The sequence below is a fragment of the Dryobates pubescens genome, chromosome 18 (assembly GCF_014839835.1).
Source record: "Dryobates pubescens isolate bDryPub1 chromosome 18, bDryPub1.pri, whole genome shotgun sequence".
In the NCBI taxonomy this organism is placed as follows: domain Eukaryota; kingdom Metazoa; phylum Chordata; class Aves; order Piciformes; family Picidae; genus Dryobates; species Dryobates pubescens.
The window spans coordinates 22,837,283-22,859,956 of NC_071629.1; the positions used below are offsets into that span (position 1 = coordinate 22,837,283).

General features: G+C 54.0%; 1 protein-coding gene across 1 annotated transcript; it reads right to left on the reverse strand.

Annotated features, from left to right (window-relative positions):
- Positions 1-416: 416 nt before the first annotated feature.
- Positions 417-22,043, reverse strand: FOXO4 (forkhead box O4). The gene is made up of 3 exons (XM_054169652.1): positions 21,518-22,043; positions 8,798-10,039; positions 417-914 (listed from the first exon to the last, which is right to left on the reverse strand). Exons 1-2 carry the CDS (start codon positions 21,914-21,916, stop codon positions 8,816-8,818), a joined length of 1,623 nt encoding a protein of 540 aa, XP_054025627.1. The 5' UTR covers positions 21,917-22,043; the 3' UTR covers positions 417-914; positions 8,798-8,815.
- Between the last annotated feature and the right edge of the window lie 631 nt (positions 22,044-22,674).

Sequence of the window (22,674 nt, forward strand, 5' to 3'; positions counted from 1 at the left end):
AAAATGCCCTTCTGAAAAGCAACCAGGGCTCTGTTAAGGCCACACCCAGGCTTCTCCATTTCTCTGCTGTAGCAAAATTGATCAGAAACAAACCCAAAATGATGATTTTCTGTGCCAGAAACAGCTATTAGCACCTGTGCTTATTTTACAGCAGCCTGGTGTATTGGGAAAGTGCTGAGAAGAGCATGGGGACTTCTCCAAGCCTGCTTCTGATTCAGTGGGGCTCCATTGGCACAGTGAAAAACTCCGCGGCCTCCCCTTCCGCTCAGGGGGACGAGAGGAAGCCTTCTCCACCACCCCCACCCCCTCCCCTGCAGATCAAGGCTGGGTGCTCAGGGGATGGGCACACTGAAGCAGCACACCCTTCCCACACAGGTCTTCCACCAAGCTCCTTCCAGTCCCTCCGTGAGCCTGCGGGCCACCGAGTGCAGGCGCGATGGCTTCCTGAACGGATCCAAACGCTTGCCCCGGAGGGCCAGCCCGGGGAGAGCAGCCAAGCCCCCTCCAGTCTGAGGCACTGAGAGACCTGCTGCCACAGCAGAGAGGGGACAGCCACACAAAGATTCCTCCAGGAAACCCAACTCTTCCCATGGGAGAGCACCATTTCCTGGCACAGAGTCTTCTGGCTGAGGCTTTTACCAGGGCCCCTCTCTGGCTGTGCAGCGCCCACGTTCTCCCCAGGTGCTCCAAGGGAGGCTCAGGTCTGTCGGAAGAGCTGTGGCACAGGACAGGATGATTTTGAATCCCCTCCTGTCTGGTGCAGCCAGGTGCAGGTTGCTCCATCTTCTCAGGTGGGCAGCCCCTTCTGCCCAAGGCATGGTGTGCAGGGAAACCGAATCCAACACGCTCCAATTCTTTTCTCTGCCAGGGGTGGGAAGTGAAGTCAGAACCCAATGTTCAAAACCTGAAGGACACTGGGAAAAAGAAAACCAGAGTGAACAGCTAGATCTCAGCTCCAGGGGGGTTCCTGGGTGCATAGACAAGCAGCTCATTGCTACCAGTCAGCTCCTGCTGCTCAAAGGACACCAACTTCCAGCCAGGAACAAATGGATCACAAGAGACCTTGATCAGCTCCAAGCTTCACAGACAAGCCAAGGTCAGGAGTAAGTGCTCCTCCTGTAAGCTGAGGGCACCAACATAGGAATGACTTGGCTAACACCAGAGGCATTGCAGAAAAGCAGCAAGCACCCTAAGCAACCACAAACATCAACTGGTAGGGAAAAGCCTCAAGAAAGGCATTTTTAGAGCTCACAGATGGGAGCTGTTCAAGCTCACCCACCAGGAAATCCCACATCTGCCTACAAAGCCACCTGCACTCACAGAATGGCTTGAGTTGGAAGGGACCTCAAAGACCATCCAACCCCGCTGCCGTGGTCTGGGACACCTCCCACCAGCACAGGCTGCTCAAGGCCTCATCCAGCCTGGCCTTCAACACCTCCAGGCAGGAGGCAGCCACAGCCTCCCTGGACAACCTGTGCCAGTGTCTCACCACCCTCACTCTTCAAGAATTTCTTCCTCACATCCACTCTCAGTCTCCCCTCTCCCAGCTCAAAGCCATTGTTCCTCATCCTGGCACTCCCAGCCCTTGTCCAAAGTCCCTCCCCAGCTCTCCTGGAGCCCTTCAGGTCCTGGAAGGCTGCTCTGAGGTCTCCCTGGAGCCTTCTCTTCTCCAGGCTGAACAGCCCCAGCTCCCTCCATCTGCAAATGATTAGATTATTTCTGTCTCATTTGCCCCAAGTTTAAAGATTCTTCTCAGGTCTTCTGCCACACTTCCAGGAAGCTGCTGCAAGTTGTTCAAAGAAGCCCTGGAACAGGTCTAAGCAGACTTCAGTCACTGCTGTAAAGCCTCCACCATATGTCTATGACCCACTTTGGAGGGCAGAAGGGTGAGACAAATGTGGAGCATCCCATCAGCTGCATTCAATTATGGTGAGCATTAAACAGACTTCTGGAAAGGGAAAGAAGCTACACAAGAGGGAAGCAGCCCTGAAACAGACAGGAACTGCAAACTCCTGTTTGAAGGCAGTGCAACAGGCTCTATGGGACTCTGCAAACTGATGGAGATTTATTTACTAATCTTCTGGCAGACAAAGACAGTGCTTGGACCAAAGGGAATTAGAACACAGCAAGAAAACTGTGAGCCCAGACCAAGCTGGGCAAGACATAAAGAGTCCTCCAGGCTATGAAGCTACAGGGAGTCTAACTGAACAATGAAAGATCATCAGTTAATGTCCACCAGAAGAGTAGATGGATGCACACTCATTGCTGAGGCACAAACTGTACAGCCAAGTCTATTCACAGGGGCTCCATCCCTGCAGATACTCAAGGTGAGGCTCAGCAGGGCTCTGGGCAACCTGATTGAGTTCAGGATGTCAGGTGGCCAAGAAGGCCAATGGCATCCTGGCCTGCACCAGGAACAGTGTGGCCAGCAGGAGCAGGGAGGTCATTGTGCCCTGGGATCAGCACTGCTGAAGCCACACCTTGAGTCACACAGTATCACAGTATCACAGTAACTAAGGTTGGAAGAGACCCCAAGGATCATCAAGTCCAACCTGTTCCAACAGACCTCACAACTAGATCATAGCACCAAGTGCCACGTCCAATCTCCCCTTGAACACCTCCAGGGACGGCGACTCCACCACCTCCCTGGGCAGCCCATTCCAATGACGAACGACTCGCTCAGTGAAGAACTTTTTCCTCACCTCGAGTCTAAACCTCCCCTGACACAACTTGAGACTGTGTCCCCTTGTTCTGGTGCTGGTTGCCTGGGAGAAGAGACCAACCCCCACCTGGCCACAACCACCCTTCAGGTAGTTGTAGAGGGCAATGAGGTCGCCTCTGATCCTTCTCTTCTCCAGGCTAAACAATCCCAGCTCCCTCAGCCTCTCCTCATAGGGCTTGTGCTCAAGGCCTCTCACCAGCCTTGTTGCCCTTCTCTGGACACGTTCAAGTGTCTCGATGTCCTTCCTAAACTGAGGGGCCCAGAACTGTCCTGTGGCCAGATCTGGGCCCCTCAGGTCAGGAAAGATGTTGAGCTGCTGGAAGGTGTCCAGAGAAGGGCAACAAAGCTGGGGAGGGGTCTGGAGCACAGCCCTGTGAGGAGAGGCTGAGGGAGCTGGGGTTGCTTAGCCTGCAGAAGAGGAGGCTCAAGGGAGACCTTCTTGCTCTCTACAGCTACCTGAAGGGAGGTTGTAGCCAGGTGGGGGTTGGTCTCTTCTCCCAGGCACCCAGCACCAGAACAAGAGGACACAGTCTCAAGCTGTGCCAGGGGAGGTTTAGGCTGGATGTCAGGAAGAAATTCTTCCCAGCAAGAGAGATTGGCCATGGGAATGTGCTGCCCAGGGAGGTGGTGGAGTCCCCATCTTTGGAGGTGTTTAAGAAGAGCCTGGATGAGGCACTTGGTGCCATGGATTAGTTGATTAGATGGTGATAGGTAATAGGTTGGACTTGATGATCTCCAAGGTCTTTTCCAACCTGGTTCATTCTGTATCCTGTATGTCCCTGCTGACTGCAGCGGGGTCAGACTGGATGAGCTTTGGAGGTCCCTTCCAACCCAGACCATTCTGTGATCCTGTGTTCTTCCTACTGCCTTGTAGAAACACCTAACAGGCAGGTGAGCAAGCCCAGAGTGCCTGAGCTGCTCAGAGACAGCTGGGTGGCCACCCACACCTCCTACAGTCAGAACAGAGGACACCTGTGTAAGGTGCTTGCCTCAAGTGTGGATGGCAGAGATTGAGCACCTGGATGCCATGGCCTCCAGCTCTGGCTACCCTTTCCCCAGTCTTACTCACTAGGACTCCTGTAAGTCACTCTGCATGGCTTGCAGCAGGGAATGGCAGCATCACCAGCTGCAGCTACCCCAGCACAGCAGCAGCAATGGCACAGTTTGGATCTTTCCTGCTCAAGGACAGTATTTGCAGGTTGCCTTTCTTCCTCAGTGGCTAAGGGCTAGGCCTGCAAGTGCTGCATCCCTCCTGGGCAGAGGCAAGCTGCAAAGTCAGATCTGAGTGGAGCACCACAGGGGTCAAGCAGGCTCTTGCTGAAGCTGTGGGACAGGCTGTTTAGCATCTAACAGGCAAGAAAGGGGTAAAATCATGTCAGCTTTCAGCACTATGGGCAACAGGGACTTTGTGTCTTCCCAAGTGCTGCAGAGAGACAAAGTACTGCATCCTAAAGTTCTTCTCTTGCCTATGGAAAGAGCTATTGCCTCAGCTTCAGTCTGTTCAAATCACAGAGTGGCATTAGGCAGGCTGGGAGAGTTGGGGCTGTGTAGCCTGGAGAGGAGAAGGCTCCAGAGAGACCTCAGGGCTGCATTTCAACATCTGCAGGGGAGCTGCAGGCAGCTGGGGAGGGACTGTTCAGAAGGGGCTGTGGGGATAGGCCAAGGGACAATGGTTTGAAAGTGGAGCAGGGCAGAGCTAGGCTGGACATCAGGAGGAAGCTCTGCACAGGGAGGCTGGGGAGACACTGGCACAGGCTGTCCAGGGAGGTGCTTGAGGCTCCATCCCTGGAGCCATCCAAGCTCAGCCTGGCTGTGTCCCTGTGCAGCCTGCTCTGGCTGGAGCTGTCCCTGCTGCCTGCAGGGGGTTGGACAAGATGCCCTTGGAGTTTCCCTTCCAAGCCAATGCACTCTGTGAAGCTGAATGTATTGATGAAGTTTTTGCTCAGCAGTACATCCATAGCTGACCCAGAAAGCTACAGATTAAGCCCACATTAACTACTCAGAAGGACAATTTTAGGACAGTGATCACTAGGAAGGAGCTTTTCCAGTGTGATTTTAACGTACTCATAGAAAGGATAGGAAAGGAGCAGGGCCTGGCATGGGTCAGTATGGACCTGGTATGGCTCAACATGGAACTGCAGCTGTGCCTCCCCTGAACATGGATTTCCAACAGGGACCCTAAGAAGTCACTGCAGAAAGAGACTCAGAGAAGAGAGAGCTGACCCCATGCTGACCTCACTGCTGTCTGCAGCTCCCTTGCTTTGCAGCCTCCTCAGAGCTTTCCCCAGTGAGGCAGGCAGGAGCTGTGCTCTCTGCTCCAACACAGCCCTACTTCAGAGCTGCTCCTGATCTTCCCCTGGGAGCATGTGTCCAGCCTTCTGATTCACAGAATGGTTTCAATTGAGAGGGACCTTAATGCCATGGGCAGGGACACCTCCCACCAGCCCAGCTTGCTCAAGGCCTCATCCAGCCTAGACTTGAACACCTCCAGGGAGGAGGTAGCCACAGCCTCCCTGGGCAACCTGTTCCAGCCTCTCACCATCCTCACTCTAAAGAATTTGAGTCCCAATCTCTCCTCTCCCAGCTCAAAGCCATTGTTCCTCATCCTGGCACTCCCAGCCCTTGTCACAAGTCCCTCCCCAGCTCTCCTGGAGCCCTTCAGGTCCTGGCAGGCTGCTCTGAGGTCTCCCTGGAGCCTTCCCTTCTCCAGGCTGAACAGCCCCAGCTCTCCCAGCCTGGCCCCACAGGGGAGGTTCTCCATCCCTCCGATTATCTTGGTGGCCTCCTCTGGATCCTCTCCAGCAGCTCCAGGTCCTTCTTGTGCTGGGGCCCCTGAACTGGAGGCAGTGCTGCAGGTGGGCTCTGAGCAGAGCAGAGCAGAGCAGAGGGGCAGAATCCCCTCCCTGTGCTGCTCTCTCCCTGCTCTGGCTGCAGCTCAGCACTCAGCTGGCTCTGGGCTTCCAGGGACCATTGCTGGCTCCTGGGGAGTTTGTCACCACCTGACCCCCCCAAGGCCTTCTCCTCCAGGCTGCTTTGGAGCCACTTCTCACTCAGTGTGGATTAGTGCTTGGGACTGGCCTGACCCAGGTGCAGGACCTTGCACTTGGCCTTGTGGAAGTTCATGAGGCTGACTCAGGCCCAGCTCTGCAGCCTGTCCAGGTCCCCCTGGATGGATCCCTTCCCTCCAGCCTGTCAACCACACCACCCTGCTTGGTGTCACCCCCAAACTCACTGGAAAGCACCTCTTCAACTTCACACCTGGGAATAAAGCAAATCCAGGACTTTTACCATCAGCTGGATCTTCTGTTTGGATTTAGCCACTGACATGCTGGGTATGGAATAATCACATGGAACAAGAACATAACCACAGCTCTAAGAGTTTATGTTCCCCCTTGTAAGCACATCCACACCAGTACTAGATCCTACCCTCTGATCAACATTCCCTCAGCTTTTCTGCTTTACACTGCCTGATATTGTGCAGACAGAGGTCTTGTCTGTGCAGGCAGTGACTGCCCCCAGGGCTGCAGCACAGCTTGCATGCCTTTTGAAAACACCCCTGTGAAACACATCACCCCAAACACACACTCCTCAGGCACAGTGGGCTGCCCTGGCATGGCATGGAAAAGCAAAGCAATAAACCCAACACAGTCATAAGAGCACCCAGTGGGAAGGCTCCAAAGGCCACAGGCTCTGCTGCTAACTTGCAAACAGAGCAACAGATGATGGATGCTGAAATCAGGATCCTTGAAATCAGAAATGAGTTTCCATATTCCACCTGAAGCTGGGATTCACAGAACACATCAAATTGGAAGATACCCTGCAAAGGCATCTTGTCCAATCCCTGCAGGCAGCAGGGACAGCTCCAGCTAGAGCAGGCTGCACAGGGACACAGCCAGGCTGAGTTTGGATGGCTCCAGGGATGGAGCCTCAAGCACCTCCCTGGGCAGCCTGTGCCAGTGTCTCCCCACCCTCCCTGTGCAGAGCTTCCTCCTGATGTCCAACCTACCTCTGCCCTGCTCCACTTTCAAACCATTGTCCCTTGGCCTATCCCCACAGCCCCTTCTGAACAGTCCCTCCCCAGCTGCCTGCAGCTCCCCTGCAGGTATTGAAATCCTGCTCTAAGGTCTTCCTGGAGCCTTAGTCCTCACCAGGCTGAACAGCCCTAGACCTCTCAGACTGTCTCCACAGTAGAGGTTCTCCAGCCCTCTGATCATCTTGGTGGCCTCCTCTGGACTTGCTCCAGCAGGTCAAAACCCAGCAGGATACTAAGTTTAAGACATCCACTCAGTAATTCACCAAGAACAGAGTTAACAATCCCCATAACAAACCAGAAAAGCTGGACTTGGCCTCTCTCTGTCCAGTGAAGAGATCTGTTAAGCACAGACACCAGAACATGACTAAGAAATGAAATCCTAGGCAGAGGAGCAACTTGGAGCAAGAGAGTTAAATCTGTGTTTCAGAAGTCCCTGTGCAGTGGACTTCAGTGTGCCACAGAGCTTAAGCACCACTGGCTCACAGCACAGCATTGCACTGTCTGGATCCAAAACACTTGCCTAGCATGGCTGGACTGAGGCAGTGCAGAAGAAACATTTAACTTAGTGTCTGCTCTCCAGCATAAACAGCAGCAGAAGCCACCAGAAAAATCTAGCCTGAAATGGACCTCTAGAGATCACCAAGTCCAAACTATCCTCAGGCTACTCAGGTGCCTAGGAAGGAGAATTAAGGTTGAGCACATGCTGATTTCACTCAGTCTCCATCATTTTGCAGCTCAGAGGCTTCCTGAGACTGAGGCGGCATCTGCAGTTTGCACTTCTGCCTGCCCAGCTGGCAGGGCTTGAATTTGCAGCACTACCAAGTGCCTGCTAACCAAGAAACATTCTTGGCAAGGCTTGCACTTCCCAAGCAATGTCCAACCTATGCTCCAGTCCATCACTATCCATTTCCTCTTAGCTAGCTGAGCTCCAAGGATCAAGTATAACTTCAGTTCCATTTCTCTAACTCTTCAGCTGCCCCCTTAAAGAGCTTCTGAGAGGAGGGCATCCTTAACTCTTGCTCTCATGGCTGTTTGCCAGTGACTCAGCGTTTTGGAGCACCTATGAAAGCTCACTGAAGAGGCAGCTTTGCTGTGCATGGGACAGGAGCAGCACATCCTTCCTCCTTCCACCTTCCACCTCCACTCACACTGCAGTCTCCTACTCCCCACTCCACTAATGGGTACCTAAGCAGCTGGGGACTTCATGCTGATGAACCAGCTGACCAAACCTTGGGGACATAAGGGAAGGGCTGAAAACTGGCATTGACTGTGTGCTGCTCCACACAGGGCACAGACAAGCTCTGCAACTGCACACCCCTGCAAGGGTAACAGTAACTGGGGCAGACACCCAGCCTGTGCATAGCTGGGCTCAGCTGTTCTGTGTCTACATGACCATATCTTTATGTATGGAACCAGCACATGTATCTCAGTTCAGAGCTACAGGCACTGCATGGCAGAGACCAACATGCATGGTGGTGAGATGCAGTGTGAGTTTTGTTCAGGTTTACTACCTGGTGAGTTAAATCTGCTTCCCTTTAAACACCTTTTCCCCTAAAGGAACATGGCTCTCCCAGAAGCTTTTGACTCAAACAGCACCTGCAGCTCCAAAGAGGGACCTTTAACTACCGCAGAGCTGAGTAGAGGAACCCCAGACAGGGCTCCAAAGAGGGACCTTTAACTGCTGCAGAGCTGGGGAGAGGAACCCCAGACAGGGCTCCAAAGAGGCACCTTTAATTGCTGCAGAGCTGGGGAGAGGAGCCCCGGACAGGGCTCCAAAGAGGGACCTTTAACTGCTGCAGAGCTGGGGAGAGGAACCCCCAGACAGGGCTCCAAAGAGGGACCTTTAACTGCTGCAGAGCTGGGTGGAGGAACCCTCAGACAGGGCTCCAAAGAGGGACCTTTAACTACTGCAGAGCTGAGTAGAGGAACCCCAGACAGGACTCCAAAGAGGGACCTTTAACTGCTGCAGAGCTGGGTGGAGGAAGCCTCAGACAGGGCTGTTCACATGAGAGAGCTGTAGCATTTGACAGACCTACACTCACCTTTTTGTGCTCCTGAAGTTAACTTGGTACCCAGGTATGGTTGGAGGCCTGCGAGGTGCTGGGATAGCTGGGAGTAGACAGAATGGGTTCAAAGTTAAAGTCCAGTCCTTCTCCATCCATGAGTTCACTGTTGATTATGTAATCCATATCACATTCAAGGTTCTCCATGTACATGTCAATGTCTAGGTCAATGGGGAGCCTGTCCTGGTTCAAGCCCAAGGGCGCGGGGCTAGCAGAAGAAAGCAGCAGAGGGCTGCCCAGCTGGACCGACTGGGCAGCCGCTGCAGAAGCTGGAGCCTTCAAAGTGGTGATGCTGGCAGCGTTCTGAGGAGATGTCACTATGGGAAGCGCTGATGGCAGAACGCTGGCACCGACTGGCTCTGCCTGCTGCTCCGCAGGCTTCCCTCGCGGGCTGCCCGAGCTCAGCTTGCTCTGGGCGGTTTGCCCGCCCAGAAGCAGCAGAGTTCGGCTGCTCATCCTGCTGCCCGTCTGCGGGAGAACCGGATCCACCTGAGTCATCATAACATCCCTTGGGGGCGGAGAGCCGGGGGTGAGGAGAGCTTCCAAGGTCTGGGGTGCTGAGAAATGGCTGACAGAGCTCTGCAGCGAGATATCGACGGGGTTGAAGAGGGAATTGCCGAAAGGAGCGCTCTGGCCGGCTGCGCCCGGGCGCCGCAAGGAGAAGCTGGAATCTCTCTGGATCTGCCCACCCGAGGCAGACTGCTGGGGGGATAACACAGATGAGCTGGAAGACATCAAATTTAAGCCATCGATGAGCTCCAGCTCCTCGCTCACGGTCGGCGGGACGTTGCTGGAGGCGCTGGAGTAGACCAGGGAAGGAAGCAGCTCCTCGTCGCGGAGGTCGTCCTGCTCGGTCAGGATAGGGGAGAGCCTGGCGCTGATGGTGCTGGCGTTGGAGCTGGTGCGGGGCCGGAAGGTGTTCCACACCTCAGAGTCCTCGTTGCTCCTCGAGGACGGGCTCCCAGGCCACTTGGGAAACTGGGAGCCAGGACTGTCAGCAGTGGCTTCTGGAGCAGCCTGGAGAGGAGGCTTCTTTTTGGATGCTTTCCCCCTGACCTTCGCCAGCTTGCTGCTGTTGTCCATGGAGGCAGCTCTCCTCCTTGGTGCTTTTCCACTTTTACCGCCCTCAGGATTGAGCATCCACCAAGAGCTCTTCCCTGTGGCTTCATTGTGGACTTTAATAAACTTGCTGTGCAGGGACAGGTTATGTCTAATCGAGTTCTGGAAAAAAACCCAAACCAGCAAGATGTTAGGAGCCGATGGTTGACACCCACCCACCCCCACCTGGAAACCTCACAAGCACAAATGCATTCCAACAGCATCCAGCAAGGGAAGTTCTAACAGAGACCCACCCAGCCAACCTGCTCTTTCTGCTTGGACACGCTTTGCAGCTCCAGCAAGCACTGCCACATCGCACTGCAGCACCAAGGGTGAAACCACCATGACAACTAGCAGCTGACAAGTAGCAAAACACCAACACAAAAAGAGCTTTCCAAGACCCTATGGAATCTGCAGAAGACTGAGCACACCACAGAGCATGTAAGAGAGCCCAGAGCTTGCAGCTTCAGCATGAGCTTCACTGAATTGGAGCTACTGCTGCTTCCACCCTTCTGCCAACCCCACCAGCCAGCAGAACCCTGGCTGAAGGTCTTCATTTTCATACAGCCAGCTTTCAGAAGAGTTTGAGCACAGCAGTGAATCAAACTGGGTGAAGAGAAATGGCAACACACTTTTAATTCAACATGCCCATTACCATCCTCACCCTCAAACAGGAGAAACAAGAGAGATGCTGTGTGGAACAAGAGTCACAGAATCACAGACTATTAAGGTTTGGAAGGGGCCTCCAGAGATCACCCAGTCCAAGCCCCTACCAGAGTAGGGTCACCTAGAGCGGGTCACACAGGAACACATCCAGGTGGGTTTTGAGTATCTTCAGAGAAGGAGACTCCCCAGCTTCTCTGGGCAGCTGGCTCCAGGGCTCCAGCACCCCCACAGTAAAGGTTTTTCTTCTCACATTGAGGTGGAACCTCCTGGACATTGTTCCTTGTCCCATCACTGGGCACCACAGAAGAGGGCCTGGCCCCTTCATCCTGACTCCCACCCCTCAGACACTGATTGGATCCCTCTCAGCCTTCTCCTCTCCAGACTAAACAGCCCCAGGGCTCTCAGCCTTTCTTCACAGCAGAGATGTTCCAGTCCCCCAATCATCCTCAGAGCTCTTCATTGGACTCTCCCCAGCAGGTCTCTGTCTCTCTTGAACTGAGGAGCCCAGAACTGGACACAGCATTGCAGGTGTGGTCTCGGCAGGGCAGAGCAGCAATGCTGGAGCCTGCAGCCTCCCTCTGCAGCCCACTTCCCACTGTGCTCCCGGTGAGGTAAGCTGTGCAGCACACAGTGCACTCACACAGTAGGTGGCATTTTGAGCCTCTCCCACCTTTCCCTCTGGCACAGCACAGATTCCTTGCTTCTCCCAACTCCCTTTTGGTCTAGCTGCAAACTGCAAGCTAACAGATGTGCTACTGAATATGCATCCTGCGACTGATAAACTCTCTGGCATTTTAGAATCAGCAAGCAATAATCTCACTGTTTGAGCAGCTCCTCCACCAACTCTCCTTGCAGCCTGTGTCATGCATTTGTTTGATGGCTGCATTTAATTTGTTCAGATGGCCAAATTACCCCTCAGTAAAAGCTGCTGCACTGGCAGCATGACAGCAGCTGAAAAGCAACACCTTTTTCACACAAATGAAAAGGCAGCCTGCAGCTCCCACACAGGCACCCTTCATTCTGAACAGCTAACCATGCTCTTGTCACCCTTCCCTATCACCTCTGAACACAGTTCTTTCCTGCCTGCTGCTTTCCCTCTCCCCACCCTTTTCCTCTTGGACAAGTTCTCACCATGCCAGTTTTGGCCATCTCATCAAAAGCACTATCCTAGAGCAGAGCAGATGGAGGTGAACAGTGCAGGCAGGGTCAGAAGTTTTCATGGAGAGGGAAGGCGGTGTGGGAATCGTGCAGCAGTAGCTCTCATGTTAACCTCTGACTGCTGGGGGCTTGGGGAGGATTGGCTGCTTGTGCACAGGATACACAAGCTCTTACTTGAGAGCATCCTGAGGGTTACTGCAGAGCCAGGAGCTGATGGAACACAAGTCAGTACTCTTATAGAGCTGCACCACTTGAGCTGCTCTCACTAACAGCCACAGAAATCTCCTGCCTGGCATCTTCTTCAAATAAGCTTTCTTTTCCTTCCAGTTTCAAGCAAAGGGTTCAGTTGGTACCCTGGCTGTTGAAGGCTGCTGGAAGCAGTGCTGAAGCACCCTGCACCTTGTGCTGGGTAGTGCTGGAGCAGCAGAAAGCACCAGGCTGTCGCTAACTCTTCGCTTACTCTGTGGACAGTGGTGTGTGAGCCGGGGATGCCAGCCAGCCCCACGGGAAGGGCCCTGCAGCCTCACACACAGTAAGGCCCTACCTCCTAGCTTCATTCTCCAAAAAGGAACTTCAGGACTTCAACATTCCACAACTAACTAGACCCTGGGTTTCTCTCCTGCATGGCTACAGGCAGGTTTCCATTCCTGTGGCAGCAAAGGCACACTGCAGGGCCACCAGCACCTTGAGTAGCTGAAGCCTTCAGAGAGCTGGCACCACGCGAGGAAAGAGGCAAGAGCTGTAGAAACCACTCCCTCCCTCCTCATCTGCAGCCCTCCCTGACAAGCATCTGGCTCTCCACAGCTGTTCAGAGGGCTAACCTACCCGAGAAGCAGTCCTGTCCTTCCTCAAGTAGTACTTTTCCTGATTCTTTTATCTCTGCCCCTTTTGTGAACTGCCTCACTGGGGGGGGCAAGCACTGAAAACTAAGGAAGAAAACAAGAGTTCAGTCACCTAGGCAACCCTGACGTTATTTCCACTCTCCATGTCAAGCAGCTCAAGCCAGGCACACACACATGCAGGAACTTTTTGGATGCTCAGCTTCGTCATTCTTTCAGCCTGGAGAAGAGAAGGCTCAGGGGAGACCTTCTTGCTCTCTGCAACTCCTTGAAGGGAGGTTGTAGCCAGGTGGGGGTTGGTCTCTTCTCCCAGGCAAGCAGCACCACAACAAGAGGACACAGTCTCAAGCTGTGCCAGGGGAGGTTTGGGCTGGAGGTGAGGAAGAAGTTCTTCCCATCAAGAGAGATTGGCCATTGGAATGTGCTGCCCAGGGAGGTGGTGGAGTCCCCATCCCTGGAGGTGTTCAAGAGGGGATTGGATGTGGCACTTGGAGCCATGATCTAGTCATGAGGTCTGTGGTGACAGGTTGGACTCGATCTCTGAGGTCTCTTCCAACCTTGGTGATACTGTGATACTTAAAGGACAGAACACTTCCCATCATCATACCAGGCCTGCCCCTGCAGCAGCAGCAGTGCCCAGCACTGCCAGGTCTCAAGATGGGGAATTAGCCACTGGAGCTGGCAGCACAACCAGCAGTCCCACCTGCCCAAGCTCATGGACAGCTGCCATACACAACGAGAGCCTATGGGAAAAGCACAAATGGGTCACAGAGAGGACAGTGACAGCCTCTCCAGGGGACTGAACAGGTTTGTGGGTAAGGCCAAGGCTATCAAACGCAAACCTGAAGTTTCACTCAGACCAGGTCACAACATTCAGGATGGTTTGTCCAGACTTCAGGGTTCCTCACACTAAAACCAAGCTTAAACTCACCCTCCTGTGACAAGCTCATCCATGCAGCAGCAGTGCAAGACCTGCACTAGCACAGAGCTTGTGGCCAAGCACAAGCTATGCTGAAAGGCTGGAAAGAAGCTTTGAAAATGCTGTGCTTGCCCTCATCTGCCTGCACATTCATGGCCTCACAGAATGGGTTGGGTTGGAAGGGACTTTAAAGCTCATCCAGTTCCAAGCCCCTGCCATGGGTAGGAACACCTCCCACCAGCACAGCTTGCTCAAGGCCTCATCCAGCCTGGCCTTCAATACCTCCAGGCAGAAGGCAGCCACAGCCTCCCTGGGCAGCCTGTGCCAGAGTCTCCCCAGCCTCACTCTCAAGAATTTCTTCCTCATCTTCAGTCTCAATCTCCCCTCTCCCAGCCCAAAGCCATTGTCCCTCGTCCTGTCACTCCCAGCCCTTGTCCAAAGTCCCTCCCCAGCTCTCCTGGAACCCTTTCAGGGGCTGGAAGGCTGCTTTTAAGGTCTCCTTGGAGCCTTCTCTTCTCCAGGCTGAACAGCCCCAACTCTCAGCCTGTGCCCACAGGGTAGGTTCTCCAGACCTCTGATCATCTTGGTGGCCTCCTCTGCAGCAGTTCCACATCCTTCTTATGCCGTGGGCACCAGAACTGCTCCCTAATGCCAGGGTCACTCTCCCAAGAAAAGCCAAGTTTCTGCTGCAAAGCAGAGAGGCAGCAGATTCCTGAACAAAAAGTCTCTCTCAAGAATGAGTGACAACAAAAAAATAGAGGGGGGGTGTGGGGGAATGGCAAAGCAGAGTGTCTGCAGCTGCCCCTGCATGATTCTGACTGTCTAGGAGGCATACAAAGAACATGGTCAGAGCAGCTGAGAGCACGTTCCAGAGCCAGGCCGGGGCTCAGGCCATGGCAGATGATTTGCCATGGCACTCCCAGGAGGCTGCAGGGAAGGACACCCACCTGCTGCATGTGTCAGTGCCTGTCTCAGCACTCACCCTGCCCACTTGGCTCCAAAGGCTTCAGCAAAAAGCCTTCACTGCAGAGATTCTGCAAAGTTACACTCCAGCAAGTAAACAACTGCTGCAGAGCCAGAGAGCTGCAACATCTCCCCAGCAGTGCTTCCAGGAGGCACAGGCTCCGGGCTCAGCAGCTGGGGAGCTGCATCTTAGCAGAACATTTCCCTTTCTGCAAACTTCCAGTGGGAGCCCAGAAGAAAATTCTAGCTCTCTAAAGAGCAGGGCAATTTATAAGCTTACCAAGCCAGGGAGGCACACACAACAATTAGGATCAGATAGAGCAGAGGAAACCTGTTGGAACAAGTCACTTCAGCAGGCCAGGAGCAGCCTGCTCTGAAGACTGGCTGGAAAATGAAGCCACGCTGCGAGGAATGATTTCAGCAAAGCAGCTTTCCAGCATAAATTGGCAGCAAAATCTTCAGGTAATTCGACTTGCACTGCATGGGGCAGATGGATTTCTGCCAAAAGGCAAACTCTCCCTGGCTCTTGAGGGGTCAGCTACACTCTGTAAGGCTTCAAACGAGACAAAAATCAGTTGAGCACTTATTGAAGGCATGGTGGCTTGTGCAGGAGAAGGAGCTGCTGGTGTCACCCTAACAACTGCTAAGTGTCCATGGTGTTGGTGGGCCCTCACCACAGCTGACCCCACATCAGTAAGTTTTATTCCACCTGAAAAACAGGACACCTGGTGACCCCACACTGGCACCATCACCCTCTTCCTATACACCACCAGCAGCCTCATTTTCCCCACCCAGCACTTCACCATCCTCCTGTCCACAACATCCTGCCATGCTCAGCTGCTTTCCTCCCTCCCCACCAGGCCCTCACAGACCAGACCATTTAAGGACTGGTGGGATTAAAAGGCAAGAGACTCTGGTAAAAGAAAGACCAGTGGACAAAAGCCACCTGTGCTGCTCAAGTCTCCATGCTGGACTCTTCACTGCAGCCTCTAGACAGCCCCTGCTCAGCTTCTGTTCATTATTTCCTCACTTGATTTAAGGAAGCCCAGTCAGGTTGTCAGCAGCTGGGGCTGAGCACATGCCTAACACCACACAAATACATACCAGGCAATGGCAGGAGTCCAGCAGCCTCCAGCTACTCTGGATCCCAACGCCCTTGCAGGGCAGCGACTTTTAAGACACCAGAAGAATCCCAACGTTACAGACAGCAGCACCTACACCACCACTAAAGGTTAACTGGACTTAAAAGGCACCGACTCTGGCAGCAATGACATCACTGTTCCAGCCTGATTTAGAATGCACAATCCTAAGAGAAGGACCAACAGGGACCACCTCAACATCAGGAGAAACATTTTGACTTTGAGGGTCACAGAGCCCTGGAGCAGGCTGCCCAGAGAAGTTGTGGAGTCTCCTCTGGAGAGATTCTAAACCTGCCTGGATGTGTTCCTGGCTTGACCTGCTCTGGGTGACCCTGCTTTGGCAGTGGGTTTGGACTGGATGATCTGGAGGTCCCTTCCCACCCCTAGCATTCTGAGATTCTTACATTTTCAGTGTGAGAATATCTAAGAGGGAATTGCAGAACTTCACACATGAACTTAGAGCAATCACGATGGGCTTTGCCAGTACAGGCAACAGAAAGTAGCCTTCTTCCGTCACAGACTGAGGTGGGTGGCTTTGTGCAGCAGAAAGAGGTTCAGACTGAACATCCCCATGCACAAACCTGTAGCAGGCTGAAGGTCAGGCAGAGTTACACCTTGTTCAGATGCAGGTTTGTATTTCCTTTTGCTTTATGGCATCAAGTCAGTCATGCCTCAGTGAGCAAATACAGGGAAATATCTTGAATGTCTTAAAAGCAAAGGAACCCTGAGCAAAGTGTTCCCACCAGAGGTGCCCTTCCAGATAAAGGGCTTCTTTAATTTCACCAGTAAACCTCTCCTGATAGTGATTGGGCCCTTACCTGCCCATGTTAAGAAGCCACAATTCTCAAATCTGAGCCTTCAAGGACCAGGCAGCCTCCGGCACAGCCCAGCTGGATACAAGCAGACAGCTAAAGTTAACTGCTTCAGGAACTGACCACTGCTTTTGTGTAGGTCTGACTGCAGGGACAAAGAGCACAAGCTGGGAGAAGAGCAGGCAGCACACTGATAACTTTCCCAGCAGAAGTGCTCCTGTAATATTGGATCCACTGAGCTGGGATCTGCTTGCAAGGTGGCAGCACCTACCAGCTGCAGCACAGCAGAAACACTTAGAAGAGGAAAGCCTGCCTTTGTATACTGGCCTATTGCTCTTCCAGTGAGGAGCTCCAGAGGCCCTCATGGTGAGCAGCTCCAAGCTGAGGAGCGCTGTGCACTCTGTGCCAGGAGATCAGACATCCTCAGCAATTTGAGAGGCCAGGGACCCTTCAGAGCCAGCACTACAGCACCGTAAGCCAGTGAGTCACAGAGCTGTCTCAGTTGGAAAAGACCTCTAAGACCATTGAGTCCAACCATCAACCCAAGACCACCATGGCCACTAAAGCATGTCCCAAAGTGCCATGTGAAGTCACTATCACCATAAACTGAATTGCAAGGTACATGCAAGGAAGCATCTGAGGGGCCTCAGCCAGATCTCCCAACCCTCCTGGTCAACAATTAAGATCAGCTATGAGCAATGTGCACCTCAGACAAGCAGGGAAGGGGTTCAAAGCCAAATGCTGCCCACTGTAACACAGATGAAGAGCTAGATGAGCTGCCAGCTGGATGACACCACCTGTTTCAGACCAGCAGAATGTTTCAGCCGCTTGAGCTGCTGCACACGTGTGCATAGTCACACATCCGAACCCAAGAGAGCACAGAGCTGTGCTGTCTGCCTCCTGCAACCAGTGCAACGCTGCAGCATCCTTTAGTCTTTCTTTGATGCATGCATAGGAAATGTCTGGCTTTGGCTTCAGTGAAGGGTGAAAAGGATGGGTTTAAAATTCACTCTGCTCTTACACAGCCAACAGCTTTGGGAGAACACAAACCATGTTTCCCTGAAGAAGACCAGTGCTGAACATTGCTGTGCCAAACCTGCTCATACTCACAGCTGCAAGAAATGCAACAACCAGAGCAAGCTGCTTCAGTGGGCTTTATGCACTTCTGCTTTACTCAAAACCCTCAAAACCTTCCTTCCCCAAGTAATCTCAAAGCCAGAAGGAATTATCCTCTTATCCACAGAGTAGCATGCAGAGGACCAAGGGGAGGATTAAGCACCTCTACTACGAGGACAGGCTGAGGGAGATGGGGGGTGTTAAGCCTGGAGAAGAGAAGGCTCCAGGCAGACCTTAGAGCAGCCTTCCAGTACCTGAAGGGGGTTACAAGAAGGATGCAGAGGAACTGTTCCCAAAAGCCTGCAGGAACAGCCCCAGGGGCAATGGTTTGAAAAGAGAGCAGAGAAGATGGAGAATGGATGTGAGGAACAAGTTCTGCACCAGGAGGCTGCTGGAACACTGCAACAGGTTGCCCAGGGAGGTGGTTGAGGCTCCACACCTGGAGATATTCACAGTGAGGCTGGACAGGGCTCTGGGCAACCTGATCCAGTGAAGGATGTCCTTGCTGAGTGCAGGGGGTTTGGACTGGATGAGCTTTGGAGGTCCCTTCCAACCCAAACCGTTCTATGACTCTATGATTACAAAGCCCAGCAAGGAGACTTCTGCCTTCAGGGTTGGTTAATTCTTAACTTCAGCTGAATTACAGCAGGAAAAGGGCAGGCTGTGCAGCCAGCAAATCACTCCCTTACAGAGCACGTGAAGTGGTTCCAGAACAACAAACACCACCTTCTTGGAAAACATATTCTTCCAGAATTCAAGTTACACCCTGGCAGCCTAACAGCTCTGCTTCCCCCAATTGTACAGTGGAGGATGGCAGCTGGGCAGTGATTAGCAAGCTCTAAAGGAGCTGATGTGGTTTATAGCAACTCGAGTGCACTTTTAAAGAAGTTCTACAAGATGAGTTTCTTTTCATCTCCCCTTTGAAGTCCCCTGTTAGAACTAGCACACATCAGTATGGTTCTGCCCAAACAACACAAGAACACCACAACTGCTGGAACACTGCAACAGGCTGCCCAGGGAGGTGGTTGAGGAGTCATCCCTGGAGGCTGGACAGGGCTCTGGGCAACCTGATCTAGGGGAGGATGTCCCTGCTGACTGCAGGAGGGCTGGACTGGATGAGCTTTGGAGGTCCCTTCCAATCCAGACCATTCTATGATTCTGTAACTCTGGGAGCTTAGTACATACTCTTAACAGGCATCAAAATGCTGCATCAGCATTTAGCAGCAGCTCCACATCCATTTCCTTCATCCAAACTCACCCAGTTCAAAACTGAGAAATCAATAAAGTTAAAACAACTCAAGCACTACTTTAAAAATTGGGGGCTGGGGGTGGTGGTAGAGTTTCACAGCTCCAAAACAAAACCCCAAGGAGGTCCATTCCCCAGCCAAGGAGGCATCTTTTGTTTACTCTGTTTTAAATACAACACACACATCCATCAGGCCAAAGCCACAAAACCAAACTGAACTGATTTGGTTGATTCCACAGGGTTGAAACGGTAAATGTCTAACCTGCCCTCATCTAACGCACCTTGATGCAATGGACTACAAAACCTCCTGGAAATCTCTGCATGTTAACATAAAGCAAGACTAGAAGTCAGAGCTCTGTGGTCACACAGGACAGGGCTCTGCCAACAGGATTTGAGAGTGAGCAGGGTTTAAAACACAGCAGAGGGAATACAGCAGCAGGCTTTGCCTCCCCACAGGCACCTAAGATGAACCACATTCCCCCTGCACAGCAACCCAGACTTTGGCAATAGTTGTTTAAAAACTTGGGGCTTAGGAGAATTTCCCCTGGCATTTAAACAGTTTGAGCTGTGTTTCTGTCATGGTTATCTGCCTACTGGCTAAAGCCCAGGGTTTAAAACTGTGCTCAGCATAAGACAGGCTGACTCCCACCACAGCTGCTAGCATTCTGTTCTCCTCCATCTTTTCTAGTGAGAATTATCTGTTCCCTTCCTCTACTAAAGCCAGGCCTGAGTTAGTTCATTCCCAGGGTGAAAAACTACAAACGAATCTCACATTGAAAAGTCACAAATAAGAAAACCAACCAAACAAAAACCAGCTACAGCAACAGTGTCTGAAGCAGGGACCTCTACCCTTGTATCCTTGTACCTGCACAAACTCTCATCTCTGCCTTTGTGCAAGATCAATATGTTAAAGCACAGAGCAAAGCCAAAGACTGCCAGCCCTGTTACACAGGAATGAATGGAACAAAACAACAAGCCAGAAGCCCACCTACTCCAGCACCCAGTCCAGCAGGACACTTCACTATATTTCACCTTCCCCATGAGATACCTGGGAATGCACCTCAGAAGCCACACTGAACTCTAGATTAAAGTCTGGGGCCCTGCTGCCAGATACAGACACCTTCCTGAAGGGAAAATGCACCAGTCCCAAGTGCTGCCTGACAAATTAACATGGTTCCACACAGCAGCAGCAGGACCTGCACAGCACACCCAGCCTGTGGAAGCAAAAAATTGTCCTCCAGTGTGACCACCAAATCTTCTGAAAAGAAAGGAAACGCACTCAAGCACTGTCCCAAATCAGATCTTTAGAAGGAGGATTCAAGCTGCGCGAACAGGGGACTGTGGGTGGGTGGAAAAGTCAAGCCAGTTTTAGTCAAACCTTGTGCACTCTCCAGGAACTGTCAGGGAGCCAAATAAACAGGAAAGGTGAGAAGTTTTGTCCCGGCCCGTGCCAGCCTGAGCTGTGCCAGCTGCGTCCCTCTCACCACGTTCCTCCCCTCTCCCAAGCAAACACTCGCAGTCATGGCACCAGGCGGCTGCGCTCCGGAGACCCGCCCCAGCTGCGAGCCAACCTCGCAGAACACACCAGTCGGGGATTTCGTGTTTTCTTCTTTCCAGATTAATTTTCTGTGCTGACTTAGTGCTCAGGCAGGCAGGGGAACGCACAGCTGGAGCCACAGAAGCCCTAAGCCTCCCTGGCTCAAGCTCCTGCAGAGCTGCAGCACGGCAGAGCCGCTCACCAGCGCCACAAAGGGAGAGGCAGGCTGCAAGCAGAAGGGAGTCCAGTGCAACTCCAGGCTACAGCCACCATGGCATCCACTGCAATCTATCAGGACAGCCTGAGAGGCTATTTTGCAAGCCACATCTCCCTTTCTCATTGTTTGGCTCCGTTCGACTAAAAAGAAAGGAGCACCAAGCTGCCACCTGCTGAGAATGGAAACAGAGTTCAGCTCTTCTCTTTAAAAGCTTCACACGTGCTTATTTCCAAGACGAGAGAAGACAGACTTGAGACTTTGCTTTCCCTTTTCTGAACTCCAGCAGATGTCCCCAGTCCCTGCACAGCCACGGCACTGGCACTGCTCCTGGACAGAGCACTCCGTTTAAAGAGAGCCTCTTGAAAGCCAAGAATGTCTGCTATGTAACAGTTATTTACACTGAGCTTTAGCACAGTCAAATGACAGCCACAGCCTCATATTTAAAAACCCTTTAACTGATGCACAGCTGCTCAGCTACAGCTTTTTAACCGACTCTCACTTCTTCCCTGGAAAACCTTCCAAGCACAAAAAAGGTACCAACAGCATCCACAAAGGGCAGTAATACCATGACGACCCACCGAGAGAAGCCCACTCCTCTCTGCTCCAGCTGCACAGAGCTGGAGCTTGGGCTGGGTCTGATCAGACCCCATTTCACACTCGCGGGCGGGCAGATTCGTGCCACCAAAGCAGCTCCCGGCAGAGCCGACCCCCCGGCTGCCAGGCTGCTGCGTGAGGATTATGAGCTGGCACCAACGTCGAGTGCGCTGAGCTTGGCTAGGGACGAGTTGCTACAGGTGAGCACGGAGCTGCGCGACGGGGCGTGCGGCGGCCCGGGGCAAGCGACAGCATCGGCTCGGCAGCAGGGAGCGCTACGGCGCCTCAGGCAGCCGCTTCTCCCCAGCCGCACAACCCGCCCCGGCCCCGGCACGCTGCGGGCGCCCCGCCGAAGGCCAAGCCCGTCCCTCACCAGGCCCACACCCGCCGCGCACCTTCCAGCCGGCGGAGCTGTTGCTGTCGCCCTTGTCCTTGAAGTAGGGGACGGAGCGGACCATCCACTCGTAGATCTGCGCCAGCGTAAGCCGCTTCTCAGGGGCGCTCTCGATGGCCTGGCTGATGAGCTCGGCGTAGGACTGGTTGCCCCAGGCGTTGCGCCGAGATCCGCCCTTTCGCGCCGCCGCGCCGCTCGCCCGCGCCCCCTCGGCCCGCCCGGGCCCCACCGGCGCGCCGCCCGCACCCTCCTCCGCCGCGCCCGCCGCGCTGCCAGTCTCCGCCGGCAGCTCAGGCCGCGGCAGCGGCCAGGTGCAGGAGCGCGGCCGGCTCTGCGGCTCGAAGTCGGGGTCGATGTCTGGCGTCGCCGTGGCGGCGGCGGAACAGCCCGCCTCCGCCATAGGCACTCGCCGTAGAGCCGCCGCTAGGTCTAAGCCGCTCTGTCGCCACGCATCGACCCCTTTGTGAGACCCGGGCCCCGCCACCACCGCCGCGCCGCTCTGTTTACCAGGGACCAACGCCGCGCCCTGCGCGTGCGCGCGCGGAGCACGCCGGGAGCGGTAGTCCCGGCGGGACAGCAGCAGGCGATTTGGCCCGGCCCGTGGACTACAGTACCCAGCGTGTCCCCCGGCAGAGCGGTGGGAAGGCGGAGCGAGTCGCCCAAGGGTGAGCGTGGCAGGCAGCGCACTGGCATGACTACAGCTCCCAGCGGGCACCGCCGCGGCCGCACTTACATAACTCGCTCCCCGGTCTCTGGCCCCCGGTGACTCCGCGCGGGCAGGGCCTCGCCGGGAGCTCCCCAGAGGGAATGTAGTTTCCACTGTCAGAAGAGCCCGCTGCGGCACGCAGGGGTTTGCAGGCACAGCACCGCTGCTCCCCCGCGCCGGCCTGTCACGGGCGGCACTTCATTTCCGGGACACGCCCCAGCGCAAGGCGTGACGGGCCCGAGCCCCGAGCTGTTCGTCAGTACTACAGCAACCAGGTTCTGGGGCCGCGGGACCCCTTGCGCCGTGCAGCGCCCGTGGCCGATCTCACTCAGGATGCTGTATGGTGCAGTCGTAATGTACGGCTTTTTTGGCCCGCACCCAGTACCTCGCCCGGGGCACCTGACGCAGCTGACTCGGCCTCAGGCCCTGCACAGCCTGGCCAGCGAGTGGCT

What these genes read in the sequence shown, in the direction of transcription:
- FOXO4 (XM_054169652.1), bottom strand. Translation starts at nt 21,916, where the DNA reads ATGGCGGAGGCGGGCTGTTCCGCCGCCGCCACGGCGACGCCAGACATC. An exon ending in ACAGCTCCGCCGGCTGGAAG is followed by an intron (nt 10,040 to 21,517) that starts GTGCGCGGCGGG and finishes GTTTTTTTCCAG; the next exon opens with AACTCGATTAGACATAACCT.